Genomic DNA, 20,173 nt, shown 5'->3' with positions numbered 1-20,173 from the left:
GATACAGAGTATGTGGTTAATAATTTCTCAGAATAAAATATTGTTTAAATGTTACATCTACCAACTAAACATTTATGGCATGTTTTGTTATAATAACATGTAGGTACAAGTGCTTAAACAGGTTATTTGCGACTTACCTGCAAAAATGAACGTATAATCGTACAACCCCGAGCTTTCGTAAATGCAACCTGAAAGCAATTCATCACCTGATTACCATGTATCTGTGCATTTATTTTAACATGACATTTCTGAAATGGATAACATTACTCCCTACAAGAATATAATGCACATTTGAAACCAAAAGGAAAACATATTTGTACAACGTATTCAAGTTAAGTTTGATAAATGAACTTCTGAAACAATGACTATTTCGTTTAAAGTTTGTTCACGAACGACGACACTCAATTACACACATATACGGTACAAATATTTGTGTCAAATTCCTTAATGTGTTTGTCAATATAGAACTTACTCGCGATGACAGGTCCAAGAAGGTATCCAACTCCACATGAGAAGTATACCACACCAAACCCAACAGCAACGGTCGCCAAACCCGCCAGTTCTATTGCGAAGGGACCCATTAATGAATTCGTGCCATGACTGTAAACCCCGTAAAAGAAACTAAAACCAAGTTGCCAGCGGTAGGTATCCGACATCAGAGGAAACAGAACTGTAATCACCCCAGTAATGCCAAGGAAACCCACTTGGAGCACTGAAAATTCCATGCTGGAATCGGAGGCCCAAAGTCCTATAATAAACCTTGCAACCACGCCCCCGGCACCCAATGCACTTAACAGATTTGAAGCTGCTGTTGGAGAACTTCCCATCACCTCTGCATAATTTGGTAAGTGGAATATGCACGCAGCGTCACCTAATGACCAGAAAATGATGGCTGTGTTATACAGAAGGAACGATTTGTTAGAAACACTCTTTAGAACAGTACATGTTGATTTGAGGCAACACGGTTTTGAGATTTCCTTTTCAATTGAAATGCTGGAACAGTTTGTTTTATGAAGAAAGGGAGTTTTTGTTAGCTGATCATCAGAATTTTCCAAGCATTGAGATGACACCACAGTTGTTCCGTTTTCAGTGCCTGAGTGCAGATTTCTCGGACAGAAAGCATCTTCCACCAATGCATCTATCTTCTTGACGGATTCGTCTTGAATGTTTTGCTCAATTTCAATAGTTCTGATGGACAGTGGTGGTTTACGTATGAGGGATGCTGCAACGCACATGTGAAATGCAATAGCACCAATGATGAGTAGTGTCCCATGCAGTTTGTACTCGTCCAGTAGATACCGTGCAAGGGGGCCAGCCACAAACAGACCCATACCTCCTCCTACCATGCACAATCCATAGGCAGCGGGTCTCTTCTTCTCAAAATATTGTCCAGGGATGACGCCGACGACATTGGCACCCAAACACAATCCAAACCCTGTTGATGAGAAACCAGCAATAAGCCATGGGACATATAACCGACATTACTTCACGAGAGAAAGATACCTTGAATATGAACATTGTGTGTGAACTGTGAATTGTATTTCAGTAATATCACAGAGTACTAGCTTAATGTTTCTGACTACCTTTGTCCTCGATATGAACGGTAGGTTGGAAACTTGCGTGAGTGAGTTTAGCTTTACGCCGCTGTTAGCAATATTGCAGCAATATCACGTCGGGGGACATCAGAAATGAGTTTTTCACAATGTACCCATGTGGGGAGTAGAAGTCTTCGACGGCGTCCCGTTTGTCAGACGGTTCCGAGGCTCGTATTTTCAAAGTATTGAACACATGAGGGGTTATTATTGCTCTCCTTCATTTGTAGTTCGGATGTGTGTATATCAGTGGAGGGAAGTTGAATGTTCGACGGATAATTGAGAGAGTGACTTTACTTGATAGTTTTCTTACCCGCCATTATTCCATACGTAAAGATCAGCCCTACGATTGTTTGACAAAACGATGCAATGGTCATCCCCAGGAGTGCCAGCGTTCCTCCGGCGAACGCCGTCAGTTTAGACCCAATTCGGTGTTGAACCATACCAGCTAATGGTCCTGAAGAGAATGAGTGAGTGATTTAGGGATCATGTCCAACAATGGTAAGTTCGTGACATGTGTTCTCCGCAGCTGTGAAAGTATTTCAACAAAACCATGACGTGTCTCCTTGATATGACCAAAACCATGAACACTACTCAAAAGTCTGTGTCTCACACCTCCAGCACAGAAGGATGTCCTTAAATTACAGCTGACACGCCGGGATTTATAACTGAAATACTGTTACTGCAAAACTAATTACAAACACAGCGTTGATCATCTGACTAAACAGACCCCGATGGACGTAAAAAGGTGAAGTTTATGTGAATAAATCAGGTTTTGGCGAAAAGGGTAAGCATATCACCGTCCGGCTTTCGCACATGTATAGAATGTATGATTTGTGTACCAGATACAACCTCACTCATTCTCACTATTCAGCAAATAGCATTTATAAAAGAACTGGTGAAATTAATTAACACAAGCTGTTTCTCCCACCGAGTAATGTGTAAGATCCAATTAGAGTTGAACCTATCCATGATGTTTCCGTGATGTCATTCTCCACCTCTTGCATGATGGCGATGTTGATGACTCCTGATGAAAAGGCAACCAGTCCTGCTAGAAGCTGAATAGAGACAGCTGCTGCCAGAGCTACCCAGGCGTACCCTTGGTCCACGTCCTTCCGAGTTGTCATCATCAGCTGTAGAACATAAAATATTTTCTTTAAAAACGGGCATGGTGGACAGTTGTAGCATGTTCCCAGGTTTTTACGCAACGGACAATCCAGTGATCAGCAGCATGAACATCGGCCTACGCAATTGTGTTAACCAAGTCAGCGAGCCTTACCACCCGATCCCGTTAGTTGCCTCTTACTGAATTCTAGCCCGACTCTTCACGTGTATTAGGCAGCAGAGAATCAAGCAGACTGGTAAAAGCAGAATCAATTGTACAACTGTGACAATACCATGTTGTTGTTATCATTTTTTTCACGCCTCATCTGCACAGATTATAGAACATTTTGCTCCCGTCCGGGATTCGAACCCAAACTCTCAGAGTGATACACCTAATCGTCAGTATATAAAGGCAGTGATCTATTAGTTATAGACAAAGTGAACTCCCAAATATATCATTATGCTGCATTAAATGATTTTGTCTACTGATTCCTCAATGTGTCACAAAGAATAACTTGCCGACATTACATCCCACAGAGTATCTATCTTTGCTATTTAAAACTGAGACAAAAATAATGTCTGATGCTATTTTCAGTTTTACCGGTACCATCCATGGCGTGTTCCTCTCTGGGCGAACAGTTGTCTTCCCGCGACATGTGTTTGGTAAACTATCACATCAATAGCAGGACGCGCTCATCATTTTGCCAACAGTTGGTATCATCACAATTTGACATTAATTAAATGAACACATGCTTCCGATGTTCCGAACAGCTCAATAGACTCCATCTTGAGCATTTTGTAGACAGTTATAGTCATTATAACTTAGCTATCATTTTATGCATATGTTGGTTATATATTCGACTGATATACTTCACAGCAAAAAATAACTTGGTTTCCGCAATGCGGAAACCTGGTGGAAAGTGGACTGAAACTTAAGTTTCCACCTAGAATCCAGTGAGTTTCCGTTCTTTTACATTGAGTTTCCGCAATAACGGAAAATTACAATTACCCACTTTCTAAGGGTTTCCGCAAGGTTTCCGTTACCCACACTCCAACAGGTTTCCACAAGGTATCCGTTACCCACATTCTGACAAGTTTCCGTTGAGTTTCAGTTAACTTTGTATCCATCAGGTTTCCGCAAGGTTTCAGTTATTAATAAGACTCCAACAGGTTTCCGCAGAGTTTCAGTTACCAGCTATTCGACATAGTTTCCACATAGTTTCAGTTACCGGTTTCAATTTCAGGTTCACAGGTTTTCATATGCGTTTCAAAGAGCCAAATTTAAACATTGTTCTTTACTCATATCATAAACTCTTGTTAAAAACAATATAAGCAATTTGTTATCATGACATTTACTTAAAGAAAAACAGAATATATAATAAGATTCATTGTTTTATTTTCTCAACATGAATATGAATTAGCATTTAAGGCAAATAAAGATCATACATATAACTAGTAATATAGCACTAAAAAACAGGGCAAAACATTTTGGCATAACTCAATCCAGTTTAAGAAATCATATATCATTTATAACAAAGTAGTAATTTTTCATCAGTTAAACTTTCATTCACTTATTATCTTGAAATAGCATGTTAGATATGAAATTTATTTCTAAAATCATGCTAATGGTGAAAAATAACATTAACATACAACTTAACACAGTAATAAAACATAGCTGCATCGGACATTTATTTGCACGCCTTGGCATTCAGCCACACACACTCTATGTCACAACTATCGCCAAACATCCACTATGATATACATCATACAATAACACAACATACAGCTTACAATACAAAAATAAAATAAAAATTACATTATGAAATTGAAAATAAATTCAATTGTATTGCAAGAGTTGGTCAGTTAGCCCAATAAGGGGCATCCCTGGGTGGAGATCCCTCCGGTTGATTGGATGCCTTATCCTCGTCCTCACGTTGGCCATGACGAGAGGAGTGGAGGTGTAAATTCTTTCCAAGTCCAGTGTCGTCGTGTATGCCCTAAGCTTGCTGGACTCCCAGACAAAGGGGACGGAATGCAACTAATTGACGTCATCTTCGTCACTCACGACTGGTGATGTCATGTCTATGGTGAGTGTTGTCGCTACCTTTTTCTTTCGTCTATCTGGCCAATCGATAGATGCAAGTCTTTTTTAGGCGTTGTGCAAGTTTCTGAAAATGGTAGGTAATAACGAATTACTAGGTTATTTTGATAAATTACACAAACATCAATCAACAAGAAACTGACAATGCCAAGGATGATTTAAAATGAGTAATCCAAAAGGAAGTTTGAATAAAAGAGAACTAAATTGAACAATCACACTTTGCACTAGTTTTCTCAAAACTCAAATTATGCAATTCATCACACTTCATTGTGTGTCCTCTTTAGAAAATAAGATATTTCATTCGGTCAATCTATACAAAATTTGCTCTGAAGTTACATGCTTCCCAGTCCAGAGGTAGTAATACGTTATATATATATATGAACATTTATTGCATTTTCTATATAGTAATAATGATACTAGTAATAGATTTTCATCAAATTGCTATATTCAATCTCTTACAGTTCGTATTGAGCCCATTTCTGGTGTCCCCCGCCGTGATGTTGCTGGATTATTGCTAAAAGCGGCGTAAAACCAAACTCAGTCAGTCAGTCGTATTGTTGAAGGCACAAGTATATTCACCTAGTAGTGACTGTATGTTTACACCATTAAGTCTTTGAGGTGTATGTAGAAGTGAATAATGCAAGACATGAATGTTTACGGATGTCAACGTCTTTATTATGTAAAAACATAATAAAGGAGTTGACATCCATAAACCTTGTCTCTACACTATTAATTGGAAATTATTTACTATTTATAATGAAAGTCACTACAGATAGGTCAAAATTACCTTCACATGTTACTGCTGACCATCCTTGATCATTTGTTATACAGTCTCCAGACTCATCATCAGATTTGCTGAAAAAAATAAACAATAACACGTTACTTTTCTTTGCATTTCCCCATTCATTCATTCGAGTTTTAAAAAAACCCTTAAACCTGCAGCGACATTTATACCAACAAGCAAACTACAGATTTATCACTTTAGGTTATGCAATCAGTAAGTGAACGGCCTGACATAAACATCCTGATGAATGAAGTTTAGTTATCTCATGTGACATAACCTTGGAGTAATTACGGTATTGTAAAATCAAGGGGTCACTTTGACTGCAATTTCACACAGGTGTTAAGATAAGATTTATTTGGTCCAATTTGAAATCATGATTAAGTTACCGGTTATTCAAATCCAATTGCAAATGTAACTTTAGTATGGTTCATTTTGTGAAAATGTATCTAGGGAAGCATAATAATAAAATATTCAAAGTGAAATTATGTCTATGTTTCGTAGTACCATAAACACATACCTTCAGTAAGAGAGGGTGATCTTTTCCTCCAGGAGTAGTCGTGACACATGTTTCCTCACAACAGCCTAAATGAATAAAACAAATCCATTAATATATAATCTATTTGCTATATTTTTCAAAATTGTAGTATATGTTTAGATAGACTTATTTTACTTCACCAACCTTAGTTCGAGCAAAACAGTTTATACAGTCATGGGACTTAAATATACGTCCATCGGCAAAATTCTCATAGACTTGCATGCTATTTTAGTGTAGCTGTGTAATTTTCATTAATTCAGTTTTCCATATTTGGTTGTCAAATTTTGCAGGTTGTTAGGAAATCATCTTGGTCACAGATACATAATTTTCCACATTGTAGTTACATGAGCAACATATATATACAACATTGCGTATTCTTTCCCCATAGACCGCCATGTTAAAAATTGCCATAACCATGACACGCACTGAAGTGAAAATAAAACGGAAATTATGTCTTTGTAGTTAAGACGATTCATGACCCATGTGCAAAATATGAACAATATCAAACGGATCTGAAATAAATTCAAGACATATTTCTAGCTGCACCAAATTAACATGTAAGTCGAATAATGCATAGTGACGAATACCTATGGCCAGTGGCTGTAATTCGATAGATTAGCTTGTTTACCAATCCAGATTTCTGTACGTAAAGTAAATAATTCATTAAACGTTATTTGACAACAAAATAAATTGGTCTTACCTGACAGGGTCGTGATACTGCGAGTTTTTCGCAGCCATTTCCATCTCTCTTTTCCAGGTAGCGAATTCTCTCTTCCAGTGCTTTGAGGGAAACTGAGGCGGCTATGAAAATGGCGTCTCGCAAAGACTCACGGGAAAAACACTTTGTTGTTGTTTTTTAATCTAAATCTAGCATTACAGTTTGACAATATCTTTCCGCGTTATACAACAAAATAAACATACACTATACACCTAAAATGTCAGCTGTGTGTTTTTATAATTATTTAGGTAGTCTCGCGTGGACGTGATCCGGTCGCCATTGTTTTATTCGTTTACATTGCCGACATCAAAGGTACTGTGAAAGGTGGAAATGAGCAGATTGAATGTGAGTACCCAAAGTGACAACAGTGGGCTGTTATGGGCTTAAGGGTCTTTTCATCGGATTATGGGCACTAATTGCTCCTCCTCAGTGTCAAGCATCAACATGTAGGCCTAGAGATAATTAACAGTGAATAAATCTGAAAACATATCCACATTACTTTAATAGTCCTGGGTGCCGTTCCACTAACCGATTTTAGGCCGATTGTAGCCGGTCCCGATCTTACGATCCGATCCAAGCTTAGATCGAGACTCTTTCGTCCGAGAGATAGAGGAATGGGAGGCACGAGTTATCTCCCTTTGCATAGTCTAGCAAATGATGGAAGTAGTTTACGAACCAACTGAATGAGTGAGTGAGTTTAGATTTACGCCGCACTCAGCAATAGTCCAGCTATATGGCGGCGCTCTGTAAATAATCTAACTTAGATGCATAGCGTTCACTAACATGAGCGTTCATGTTAGTGAACGCTATGTATATCTAGCTATAAATAATCGAGTCTGACCAGACAACCCAGTGATCAACAGCATGAGGATCGATCTGCGCAGTTGGGAACCGATTACATGTGTCAACCAAGTCAGCGAGCCTGACCACCCGATCCCGTTACTGGCCTCTTACGACAAGCATGGGTTATTGAAGTTCAATATTCTAACCCGGCCTTTCATTGGTATTTTTCCAACCATGTGTAAACGTGGAGAAAAAAGCTAGAGCAAAATATTAGGGTAGTGAGCACCTTGGTTTCAGGTGCAAGTGCGTGTGAACGCTGGGTATCAGGCATAATATAATAATAATAAATGCATATATATAGTGCGCCTATTCCACATCCTGGGGCATGCTCAAAGCGCCATGTACAGATAATTTACACGAGAGTATTTACAGCCGAGATTATAAGTAATAAACTTAGAACAGGTTTTAAGTCTGGACTTTAAAAATGTCAATTGTGTCAGAGCTTTTAATATGTGCCTGAATAACACGCGGCCTGCCTTTAGAATCCCCCACCAAATATGCGCAGTGAAATCAAACATATTTGTATCTTTTTGCTTCAGAACATTGTTCACTTCACAGCTGTCCCATGACGTTGCAATATTGTTGTACAAATGTGTTACACCGACTCGCTCGGTTGTGTTCCCATGACGACAGTGGTCAGACTGGCCTGACATTTGTAAGGCTTCAGTGCAGTGTTTGTTTACATCACAGCAATATACAAATTCATTTCATAGGGGGGTTTAGGGGACGCTCACGGTGAAATGCTCGCTCTTATTTTTCAGATAGAATAGGAAAGCCACCATTTTGGTTTCTCTACGATTGATTTTAGCTATCCTAAGTTGGTAATGAGCAACTTAGACTTTGAATCTTAACTTTACGATTGACTTGGGTAAGATTGGTTAGTGGAACGGTATGCCGATCGTAACGTCACGCTAAGATTGGGATTTTAGGGGTTTACGATTGGCGTAGGGCTAAGATCGGTTAGTGGAACGGCACCCTGATCGAGCTTCATGAGTCCTACTCGTGAGAACTTGTGTAAGTGACAAATAGGTGATTTTTCAAAACCCTGTCAGGAGTAGGCAATATACGAAAATATTTTTGCTGGACGTAAAACTTCATCATGTAAGTAATTTACCCATTGAGATCCAAACATGCAAGTGTATTAGACATGCTTATATCATGTTCATTCTTTTCAGTTCTACACCTAGATATACTATTCCCATGTATTATAAGTTAAATTATCTAATTTTGCAGTATATATTGCTAGCTTATATGTAATGTCAGCTCAATATATCCGAGTGAGTGAGTTTAGTATTACGCCGCACTCAGCAATATTCCAGCTATATGGCGGTATTTATCCAATTATACCAGTTCATCTATTTTATCATTTTATAACCATTAAATCAATTATTACATATACTTTACACTCATAGCTTTGTGTAATAATTTGTGTATTTCAATTATTAAACATCTTAGCCTTACAATGCATTGACACAAGTCACGTATAACATTTCTAAAAGAATCATTGTTTCAATTTACCGATACCTTTTGTGGATCTAGGGACTTGTTGGAGATTGACAAGTGGCTTGTCTTGGTAATCATTTATAGTTACACCCTACCATGCTCCTAATTGCATTAAAGGAAATCTTAAAACAATATTTTTTATTCATCAGCATTTAGTCAAAAACAAGTAAACACTAAATAGATACATAGAATAAATTTCTTTATCTTTGTGAAAAATATAATCACTGAAAGTGTCAGTGCGTGGATTCCAGTGTAATTTTAAGATGATATGTTTTTCAGTTCAAAGAAGAAGACCAGTTTTCTGTCCGCACTGCCAGTCGCTTGTTTCAAGGAAACAAGGAATCCGTCTGGAATTGACGGCAGTTTCTCATCAGGTTAGTCGTCAAAGATACTTCACTTCATAGGTTTCACTTAACGACTTCAGTTTGATCTGTCCCTTTGTTATCCATCATATATCAATAATGAATATATTTAATTATTGTATATCAAATATGTAACTGTAACTGTAAGTGAATAAGTTGTGTTACACATTTTACCGTTTTTAAATTAAAGTAAAGGTCACATTAAAAAATAATATTTTTTGTTATTATATTGCTGTGAATGTTTCTTTAGAGGGTTGATAAAACTAAGAAATACCCACGATTTTTCATTCATGGGAAATGTTAGGTTTTGTATGCTTTTCTCAGTAGAGTTGGTCCTTTCAATTTGAAATGAATAAGATCACATGTATAATAAGGTGTTACATTCAGTGTTTAAACATGATTCGTATCTATTTAAAATATGTATGTACCGTTTTACCTATTCTTAGATTTCAATTGGCGATTTGGTAGTAGATGTTACCTTGAATATGAGTACAGTAACAGTAATAAATATTACCACAATTTGCTTCAGAATACTGGGTTGGCTACTATTTTCTGGTACCAATCAATCAAATAAGTGACATGTCCAATGGAACATACATTATACATGTATACTACAGATCTTTCCTTTGTGATTGTGAAAAAAATCTTTTGGGTACATCTACAAATTAGTCGTTCTAATTTTATAATTTCATTGTGATCAGATATACCACTGTGCATGTTTTGAATATGTATACATGTGTTACTTTGGCTGTTTTTGTAGTTTTACTAAGCATTGTATGTATTGTATTTGCAGGATGATGCAAAGTCTGTGTGGGACCATGAGCATGGCAACGATGTTGTGCCAGACATCAACCAGGACTCTTCATATTCACCCACAGATCTTAAGTAGAGCATACACCATCTGTTTGCGGTTGTGGACTGGTTCAAGCCTTGTTGTAATCAACTTATATTTCCCCTTTCTCTGTGTGGCAAAACAAATGTCTCAACTCAGGCTCTGCTTCATATGTACCAGATCAGAGGATTGCTGTCAGCTCAGTATGAGTGCAATAGAAGCTTCATGATTGTCAGCACGTTGCCAAGTCTTTACTATGTGAGATTGTTAGTGTGTATGTGTTAAGATACATTGAGGCAGCTTCAAATGTACACTTCATGTATATGGGCCCATGACCTTTCATACAATAAACATTTGAATTTGAATTTAAAATCTGTTTAATAAATACCACAGCAAGTATGTTATGCCTGCACTAGTAGACATCATTTCATCATATGCATAAAATGTTGTAGGGTTTTGACATATTTGTATTTGCATATTCATACAGAAGTTGTGTTCTCCAATGCTGAAGATTCCCTCTTGATGTGGCTTCTCTCATACATACATACATACATACATACACACACACACACACACACACACACACACACACACACACACACACACACACACACACACACACACACATACATACATACATACATACATACATTATTGGGTTCTCTTGAAATGTGAGCTATTCAAAATAATGAAACAGATGAATCATATCAGTGACTGTGTTACTGTGTTTGTTGTTTTTCGTGTACAATGTAATAAATGGTACATTCACAAGTTATGCAGAATGGTAGTGAGTTACAAAGTCACATCGGCAGCCATATCGTGAAAGTCGTAAATCTAAATTTGTAAATGTGTACATGAAATAAAAAAGAACTTATATACCTACCTGTCTTCTAAGGACAGTAAAATAACTAGTCTATCACAAATGTACACTAAAAACTGGCATGTAATCATAAACACTTTAACGGTACAGCATAAAAATGGGCTATAGATTGCCAACACCTGAAGGTTGATCAACATACTAGGGACTACGGGAACGTACAGTACTTTTGCTTCCTGCATGGACCCTAGCTGGATTCTGTATATAGAAATTATCTTGCAAATGTAACAGTAAGTAAATATTGTCCCCCGATGGAACAGCACAAAGTTAAGTTTGCCATTTCATCTAAGCTGAAACCAACAGAAACCTAGCGGAAACCTACATTACCCAGTATTCAATAGGTTTCCGCAATAGCGGAAACTAAGTCATTTTGCTATGAATGTTTCAGCGAACTGAAACTAAATGGAAACGCATAATGATAATTTCAGTTGTAGAAACTTGACCGAAACCTAGATTTGTTAGTTTCAGTTTTGTAAACTATGCGGAAACTCGCATTGTCTGTTTCCGGATACTGAAACCTAGCGGAAACCTACATTACCCAGTATTAATTAGGTTTCTGCAAGAACGGAAACTAAGTTATTTTTGCTGTGCTTATTCTAATTGTTGTTATCACACACAACAATGGGGCCTGAGGGACTTGCTGATGCTGGCGACAAACCAGAATGCCTCCTAAATATCGACGTACATCTGTAACTAAACTGACTCGCCACAACAGTTTAGTTTTAAAGGGCTTTCAGCAATAATCCAGCCATATGGCGGCGGTCAGTAAATAATTGAGTCTGGACCAGACATCCCAGTAATCGACAACATGAGCATCGATCTACGCAATAAGGATTCGATGACATGTGTCAACCAAGTAAGTGAGCCTGACCACCCGATCCAGTTAGTCGCCTCTTACGACTGAAGATCAATTCTGACCATGGGTTACGTGCAGTGCAACACACTGACCGTGTTGCGGCTCAACAATCCATTAATTCAGTATCACACACAGACATGTTCTCACAAGAGACAGCTGTCAGTTACCAAATCCAATTATGTAATACTAAACTGGGCCCTGTTTCACAAAGCTATCTTAGTGCTACGGCTGTTGTAACTCTATGGTAAAGTATAGGAGATAAGCTAGTCGTAGTCCTATGATCCCTCTGTGAAATGCGGCCCTGTATGACTGTACAGGAAGGGACCTGTGAATGTACGTCTTCTCACAACAAACATGGCAATTGTGGTCAGGAAACAAGACACAAATGTTCACAGGAACACGCACAGACGCAAAACACGGTCCTACATAGCAGTTATTATAGATCATGCATGCATATTGTCATACTTACACTTGCTCAGTCGTGCACAATGCGACCCACTTCCCTAACCCAGTGCCACAAAACAGCTAAAGTCCTGTGGACGAAACAGTACGTTGTTTCTAAATAAAGCTCTTCACATATGGCTGACACATTGAGGTTTATTCACGCGAGCAGTGGGGTCTGGTAGCTCTACAAAGGAGCTAAACACACTCATAACGGTGCATTTTCCTCTTGCTTCTTTTTGTGTCAAATCATCATCTCCTAAGTTGCATACCAAGGGTTCATTTCACAAGTGCAAGGAAGGGACATGACACGTATTCCAAACCTGTATAATTATATTCAATGAAAGGAATTCGGTTAATGAAATGAAGCGTATTTATTACGACAGGTGGGGTTAATGAACATATATTATTTGCTATACAGATATAGTTTGATAAAAGGGGACATACGTACATACATGTATTATGATGTAATATGAATTCGTGAAAACCTGTTCCCTAATCTGTATGAGGACGGTTCCTGGTCAGTAAGATACAGGAGTTACTACATTGTATCATGCTAAGGTAGTTACACCACTGCTGGATGTTTCCATACTGATTGTAATCTCTGAACATAAGTTGGCTTGTTGTTGGTCTGTTTAACGCCGCACGTTTGTCTTGACCAGACAATCCAGCGATCAACAGCATGAACATCAATCTACGTAATTGGGGTACGATGACATGTGTCACCACCCGATCCCGTTTATCACCTCTTACGACAAGCATGGATTACTGAAGACTAATTCTAACCCGGATCATTACACGTCTCAGAACATTAGTAAAGCATCTCCTCTGTGAATTCAGGACACATGGCCTTAGCCAGAGTATAATAGAAGACACCCAATCGTTAATGGACAATGCAGACCCAGGGCAGGTACAATTTGGTTTTATCTCTCACATGAAATAGTTGTCTGAATCCCCATTTCTTAAACTCGGGTCTTGTTTTTACTGTCATGCAATAAATGCTTTCATTGCCCGAAGTCCAAATATTTTCTGAGTCATTTCAACTCATGGCGTACGTGCATTGTGTTACTAAGAGTGAGTGAGTGAGTTAATATTTAACGTCACATTGGCACTATTGCAGCCATATCGTGACGTAAACAAACCAGACAATAAAAAGTAGAAACATTTTGAAGATTAAAACCTGTCGACGATGGACAGTAAAAAGACTAGAGAATCACAGTTATAAATATAAAACTAGCGCACAGTTAAAATATTCCAATTAAAGAAGACAATACAATATAAAATACGGGCTATAGATCGCCGACAACTGAAGGTAGATCACCATACTAAGGCCCATGGGGACTTACATTACTTTTGCTACCTGCATGGACCATAGCTGGATTTACACCATCCCTTCAGCCATTGGCGTTGATGCTGAGATTTAGCCATACATTAAAAACACAAAAATACTACGATTAAAAACCTGGTACACTTAAACTGACTTGAAAATGTTTTGGGAGTTACGTACCCTCGCAGGAGGACAATAATTTTACGCTACTTCAACCCCCTTTGAGGGTACAGCCACTAACAATCTCAGTTACTAATTCAAACTACCAATAATAAAATATATATCTATTTACAAATCAGTTAACAAGTCTAATTTTTTTAAAAAGGCAATAATTAAATGAGAACTTATATTACTAAAAAGATCCTTCATAGTTTTTACTTTGAAATAGATATCCCTTGTGATGGAATATTCAACACAGTCAAGCAGTACAGTGTTACTAAGAAGTACATAGACGATGGTGGGTGCAGGCGATAATAAAATACTGTTATACTAGTGACAATGTAAACAACAAAATGTGTCATGTAAATACAACGCATCTTTTATTCTTGTCTTGGCTTCAGTCCTGCTAGGATTCAGAACCAAGAAAAGATTATGAAATCATTTGAACATTTTGGGACGTTGTGAGCGTGATGTAAATACATGGAATTTGTGGCTTTGCGGTGCCCACTTCGCTTTTCATTTCTCTAAAATACGTAATTAAAGATATTACAGAAAGTGAGATTACAGATAATGAATCACAGGGTAATTTGGGTCGTCATGTAATTATCAACTACTCTGTCACCTTCTCTTTGTTGGGCAACCGCTACGCTGGTGATGGTGGACCGACTGTGGCTCAGTGCTGCACCAATGAGCAGATATAACGTTGACCCGATGACCACAGCGGGCCCTGTCCACTGACTTTGAAAGACTTGACAGCTTGCTACAATTAAGCCGTAAACCTCAAGTGGACAACTACCACATGAACCTGTATGCTTTCGCATACCTTCAACCCAATTGCTTATATGCCAGTTGTTCCGTATGGGTTAATGTTCCAAGTGCTTGTGATGGCGGATTGCTGACTGAGAATCCTTCTCGGCTGGGGACTACACTTAAGATTTAACTTCTGCCCTCCCCTTAAAGATACAAAGAGCAATTTGGAAAGATATTGAGGCAAGTATTTTTTTTAGGAAATGACATTTTATCTTTGGTTAGAGTTGCACAGAGTAACCCTTTTCCTTTCAATCAAATTTGACTCATCTCGAAGTTACTGATAAGACGTCAATTGCCGAAACGAAGTCATGGTGGCGAATGGAACATTTGAAGATATCATATAATGGATTATGGATGACGCGTTGCGATTATGTGGAAATACATACCTGTACTAAGGGACTGGAAATAGATACTGGCTAACCAACCCTGTGCCGCAGCTATTAGAGGCGAGAAGGAAGCTGTATTCCTCACATGCTTACCCCAGCTTATGCGGTGGCCTGATGGTGACGGATAGCGTTCAGCATGTGATAAAAAATTATGATTAGTATGCATACCGTCGAACTTTGCTTTGATTAAGGGATGGAATACAAAGTAACAGTACGAGCACATATACAATGTGCAGCCTGAACTAGAAATAAGGGGCCCGTGAGATTAATGCATCTGTTTCAAATAAGGTATATGCATGAAGATTCAAATTGACAAGAACTGTTCCACTAAATACAATATGCAACCTGAACTAGAAATAAGGGACCAGTAAGACTGATGCATCTGTTTCGAATACGATATATGCACGAAGATTCAAAGTGACAAGAACTTCTCCACTCGAATGTCTTCAAGTCACAAAAAGCTTAATGCCTTTTAATAGGAGGCAACACTCCGTCAACTCGAGCATTTTGTTATCACATTTCACAGCCTGATTTACAGTCGTGCAAGCTCTTTCAACGAAGACTTCAAAGAACGTTGAAGGACAAAAGTGATCACGGTTATAACATTCATGGCCTTGGTTTTCAGGTACACAACTCACGTGCCTTTGCATGTATTTACCAGGTGTGCCACCACTGGGGAGGATAAGCGTGCCCATCGTAAAGTCATGGTATAATTACCGACTGTGATTCATACTTGTATAATTATGATTTAGTCGCGACCGTACAATAAAATGAGAGATTTCTTATGGTCGTTGAAATAGATGATGTTTCTCGCTTTACCGGTGATGAAATGGGTTCCTTGATTAGTCAGACCGATAAATGAGGACAGGCAGAGTTGATTCCCCAAGAGGAAAACTGCTCCTGGAGCGGGTCCTTGGTCAGGCGGTGACTGCTGACAAGAGTACAGATCCAGGGAATATGATAGTCAAACCAACGAACGTACATTCCATGAACCATTGTTTGCTTCTTGGTTAACGCTGCACTTAGGCAAAATCTCAGCAATATGGCGATGATCTGTAAATAATCGAGTCTCGGCATGTCAATCCAGTGATCAACAGCATGAGCATCGATCTACGTAACGGAGATACAATGACATTCAAGAATGGATTTGGTTATAGCATTAAGCGCTAAGGCTTGATCAAGTTAACTGCCATGGCGTTGTGAGGCCCACAGTTTCCTATTGAGGGGAGTATAGCAGAGTTGGAATTATGTTGAATGCTCGTCTCCTTTGATATTACATACTTTATTATATCATTATAAATGAATGCTCTCAATTTAAGTCACGTTAAAATGTCATCTGACTAACAAATATCATATAAGGGTGTTCAAATGTTTTGAAATGATACCTGACTATGTAACATATTCAGAACATTATCAAGTGTGCATATAAACCATTTGCAATTTCTAGATGTTTAATTGATATAAATCAAATTAAGTTTTTTAAACGAGTGGGTTTGCTGAAGACCAATTCTGACTCGGATCTTCACGGGAGTTGTTCATGTGCAGCCAAATGGCACTGTTATGTACGACAATATAGCTGTCTTGGTCATCCATATCTTGCATCACCTTTAGCGCCGATCCCCCAATACCCGGTCCAATAAAGGGGGTAACAGTTGTCAAACTTTGTACCGTATTATCTAGTTATCACATAACCCCCGGGTGATGACAAACATAGTATCGTGATTAAGATGAATCACTTATTCGAAGCCAAGACCATAGGGATGCTAAATGATCAGAGGAACGCCAACCTCACACCAAGGGAACCAAGTTTGTCCACATCAAATTATTTCCTCAGTGATCTATTCAGCAGTAAATTTAAAAACGAAATCTAAATGTGCATTACATTAATGCAAAAAACAAAACATCAAAACAACGATCGTTTTGAAAAAATATCAGTAAACGATGCAGCTTGGATCTTACCTGTTTCTGAGTAGCTTAAACGTGTGAATTATCATGTCATAACTAAGCTCCTTTCATAGCCACGGAGTTTAATGTTACCGTGTAATTCGCTGTTTGAGTCTTTGTAGTACAGGCAATGTGTTATAACGTCTGGCCATTTAAACAGATCACTTAGTTGAAATCATAGTCTTGGCAGGGTGTGCGTTGATATGGGCTGGCAAGTAGTTGACAGATCTTGACCCCAGATAACTATTGCATGCAAATGCAACGCTACGTCTAAAGTCAACTTGTTGACATGACCTCGGTATGAGCAAGATAGGGGTCCCTAACCTATTGTGCCTCTCAAACAGGTGACGTCTACAGTGTTGTGTTGTCATTCACGTTTGGCCATGATGCGGAACGATTAAGGTGAAGGAGGTCACAAAGATTTCAAACGCTGTACCTGTTCGGGACTCGCACCTTGCTCTTCTTTTATATATAAACATTTCTGTCCCGTGTTGGTGATTGGGAGGTTTCCAACAGAAAATATTGTTGTGTGTTTGTTTCTTTGTTTCTTTAAGCAGTAATTAGGAAAATTGAGTCTGGACACACAATCTATTGACTGACACCATGAGCAACGGTCTACTCATTTGGGATACGATGGAATACATCGCCTCCCAGATATATGCGTTAAGCACCGTTCTCGTAGGTGACAGAACCCTTGGCTCGGGTAGGAGTGAGTTTAGTCAATTGTAGCGCGGATCTTCACGGGTCGGGTAGGTAGCATAGAGGGAACATATACCCCTCTCATGGAACATGCACACGTAATCATATCACAATTTGGGCAACAATTACTTGGGTGACCACTGTAATAACAAATGACATTAGTTTTCAGATGAACTGAGTATGGATGGGAGTAAATGGTGGCATGGTGGGCGAGCTGGCTAGGGCGCCAGGGGCTACTGATCCAGCGAGCTTGAGGTGACGGGATCGAGCCCACCTTTGATCGGGCGTAAGAACATTGGCGTCAACTTTGAGTGCAGACTTCCATTGTTGTCACAACCCCTAGTGTACAGTACACAAACCTGTGCACTTAAAAGAACCCACGAATCCGTTGGTATATGACCATATGATGGCCACATGGATATGCGCAAACACCTAGTTGCGGATACAGCAACGTGCAGTAAACTTGGACAAAGTACTGTGACTATGTGTCGCAGTCCACCTAGCTGTAAATAGGTACCTCGTAAGGATGAGACAGCCGCAATACCTCGGTGCGCTTAGTGGCTGCAAGAGTTGTATGACCCCGGGGAGTTGAGATTGATAAAAAAACGATGTGCCGTTGAGATTGACATCTAGTGATCGAGGGAAAAAATGTCAGCGCCTTGATCATGTACTAACTGCATGGCAATGTGCGCTATATAAATATCCTATAATAATAATAATATAATCACTGAGTGAGTAGTCCCTTGAAGATCCGGGTTAAAATTGATCTTCAGTAGCAGCCCATGCTTGTCGCAAGAGGCGACCCACGGGATCGGGTTGTCAGACTCGCTGACTTGGTTGACACATGTCATCGTATCCCAGTTGCGAAAATCGATGCTCATGCTGCTGTTCACTGGATTGTCTGGTCCAGACTCGATTATTTACAGATCGTCGCCATACAGCTGGAATATTGAGGCGTAAAAATAAACTCACTGAGTGAGTTAAATGGTACTTACGCCATGCCTCATGAGTTAGTTAAGATTTATAGTCACATCGGCAATATTTCAGCCATACCGTGACTCGCACATATCGTGACTCGGCTTAGTCTCGGGCTCATAGCTTACATGCAGATCATGTGACACGACACAATGCATATGATGGTTCACACAAATGAGATCTAAAATATAAGTGACCTTGATTAGGAGATGTAGGTTGTACGTTATTATAGCCGGTGCATAGAGTATTGCTGCAGGCTTCTTCATATGGAAAGTTCCAGATATCCGAGAACTTGCTATGATGTGTTACGGATTCATGATGCTAATGGTAAGATAAATTGGGGTTTTCATATCCGTAAGCTATTATTCGAAACCAGGTTTTCGTTTATCTGGATTACTCATGTATCTGGATTGTGCTAATATCAGTGTCTTTTTTTGAGTGGCTGAGATGTAAAGAAATAGAGTTACAGAAGTGGTATGACAAGATTTCAAATTTGAATTTGTATCGTGGTTTCAAACCTATAATGGGCGTTGACAAAATGTATAATTATATCCTTCTAAGCACGTACTGAGGGTATATTGTAATTGTCGTAGTGCAGTACATAAGTTGAGTAAGTGCAGTATACGGCTAAACGCAAATGATGATCCCCAAATGGTTTCGTGCATAAATTGTAATTCACGTTCCACTGACGTCCTTGTCGAATGTTCTGCCGAGCAGAGAAATGTTTTTACAGCATTAATATTATAGGAATCCTCCACTGATAAATTATACGAGTTTAGTATGTCATGAACAATTCGTTCAGGTATCAACAATAGTATTTAAAAAGAAATCTTCCAAGATAAACGTTCATGTATAATTGCAGAAGCAGCGCACTGTGTGCATGCATTGTATATGCAGAACTACGGGCCATGTGACCTTAAGTGAACATAATCTTGTCACTCGTTTCAGCACTGCATTGCTGTGTGGGTTTACAACTTACTTCGTTTGTTGCATTAACTTCAAAACTTCAATTAGTCCTGAAGTGCGTTATATGAGGAACAGATAGCCTTTATGTTCTTCTGCATAGTGGAGCGAGCGAGTGATTTTAGTTTTACGTCGACTCAGCAATATTCCAGCTATATGGCGGTGGTCTGTAGATAATCGAGTCTGGACCAGTCAATCCAGTGATCAACAGTATGAGCATCGATCTACTGGGGTACGAACTGAGGTACGATAACATGTGTCAACCAAGTCAGCTAGTCTGACCACCCGATCCGGTTAGTGGCGACAAGCATGGAACACTGAAGATCAATTCTAACCCTGATCTTCACGGGTGTGCATAATGG

The 20,173-nt window shown here is 39.0% G+C and overlaps 1 protein-coding gene across 1 annotated transcript; it reads right to left on the bottom strand.

The window, feature by feature from the left end:
- Nucleotides 1-401: 401 nt before the first annotated feature.
- On the bottom strand, nt 402-19,209 carry LOC124275725 (monocarboxylate transporter 12-like). Its single transcript, XM_046711372.1, has 4 exons — nt 19,046-19,209; nt 2,524-2,725; nt 1,906-2,049; nt 402-1,435 (listed from the first exon to the last, which is right to left on the bottom strand). Exons 1-4 carry the CDS (start codon nt 19,112-19,114, stop codon nt 402-404), a joined length of 1,449 nt encoding a protein of 482 aa, XP_046567328.1. The 5' UTR covers nt 19,115-19,209.
- Nucleotides 19,210-20,173: the final 964 nt, after the last annotated feature.

Source organism: Haliotis rubra, unplaced genomic scaffold (genome assembly GCF_003918875.1).
Source record: "Haliotis rubra isolate DU_JTF1 unplaced genomic scaffold, ASM391887v1 Scf2015, whole genome shotgun sequence".
Classification (NCBI taxonomy): domain Eukaryota; kingdom Metazoa; phylum Mollusca; class Gastropoda; order Lepetellida; family Haliotidae; genus Haliotis; species Haliotis rubra.
Note: the sequence above shows the minus strand (reverse complement) of the source record. Positions and strands in the feature narration are given on the sequence as shown.

What these genes read in the sequence shown, in the direction of transcription:
- LOC124275725 (XM_046711372.1), bottom strand. Translation starts at nt 19,114, where the DNA reads ATGAAGAAGCCTGCAGCAATACTCTATGCACCGGCTATAATAACGTAC. An exon ending in ACCTACATCTCCTAATCAAG is followed by an intron (nt 2,726 to 19,045) that starts GTCACTTATATT and finishes TATGTTCTACAG; the next exon opens with CTGATGATGACAACTCGGAA. An exon ending in TACGTATGGAATAATGGCGG is followed by an intron (nt 1,436 to 1,905) that starts GTAAGAAAACTA and finishes TCTCATCAACAG; the next exon opens with GGTTTGGATTGTGTTTGGGT.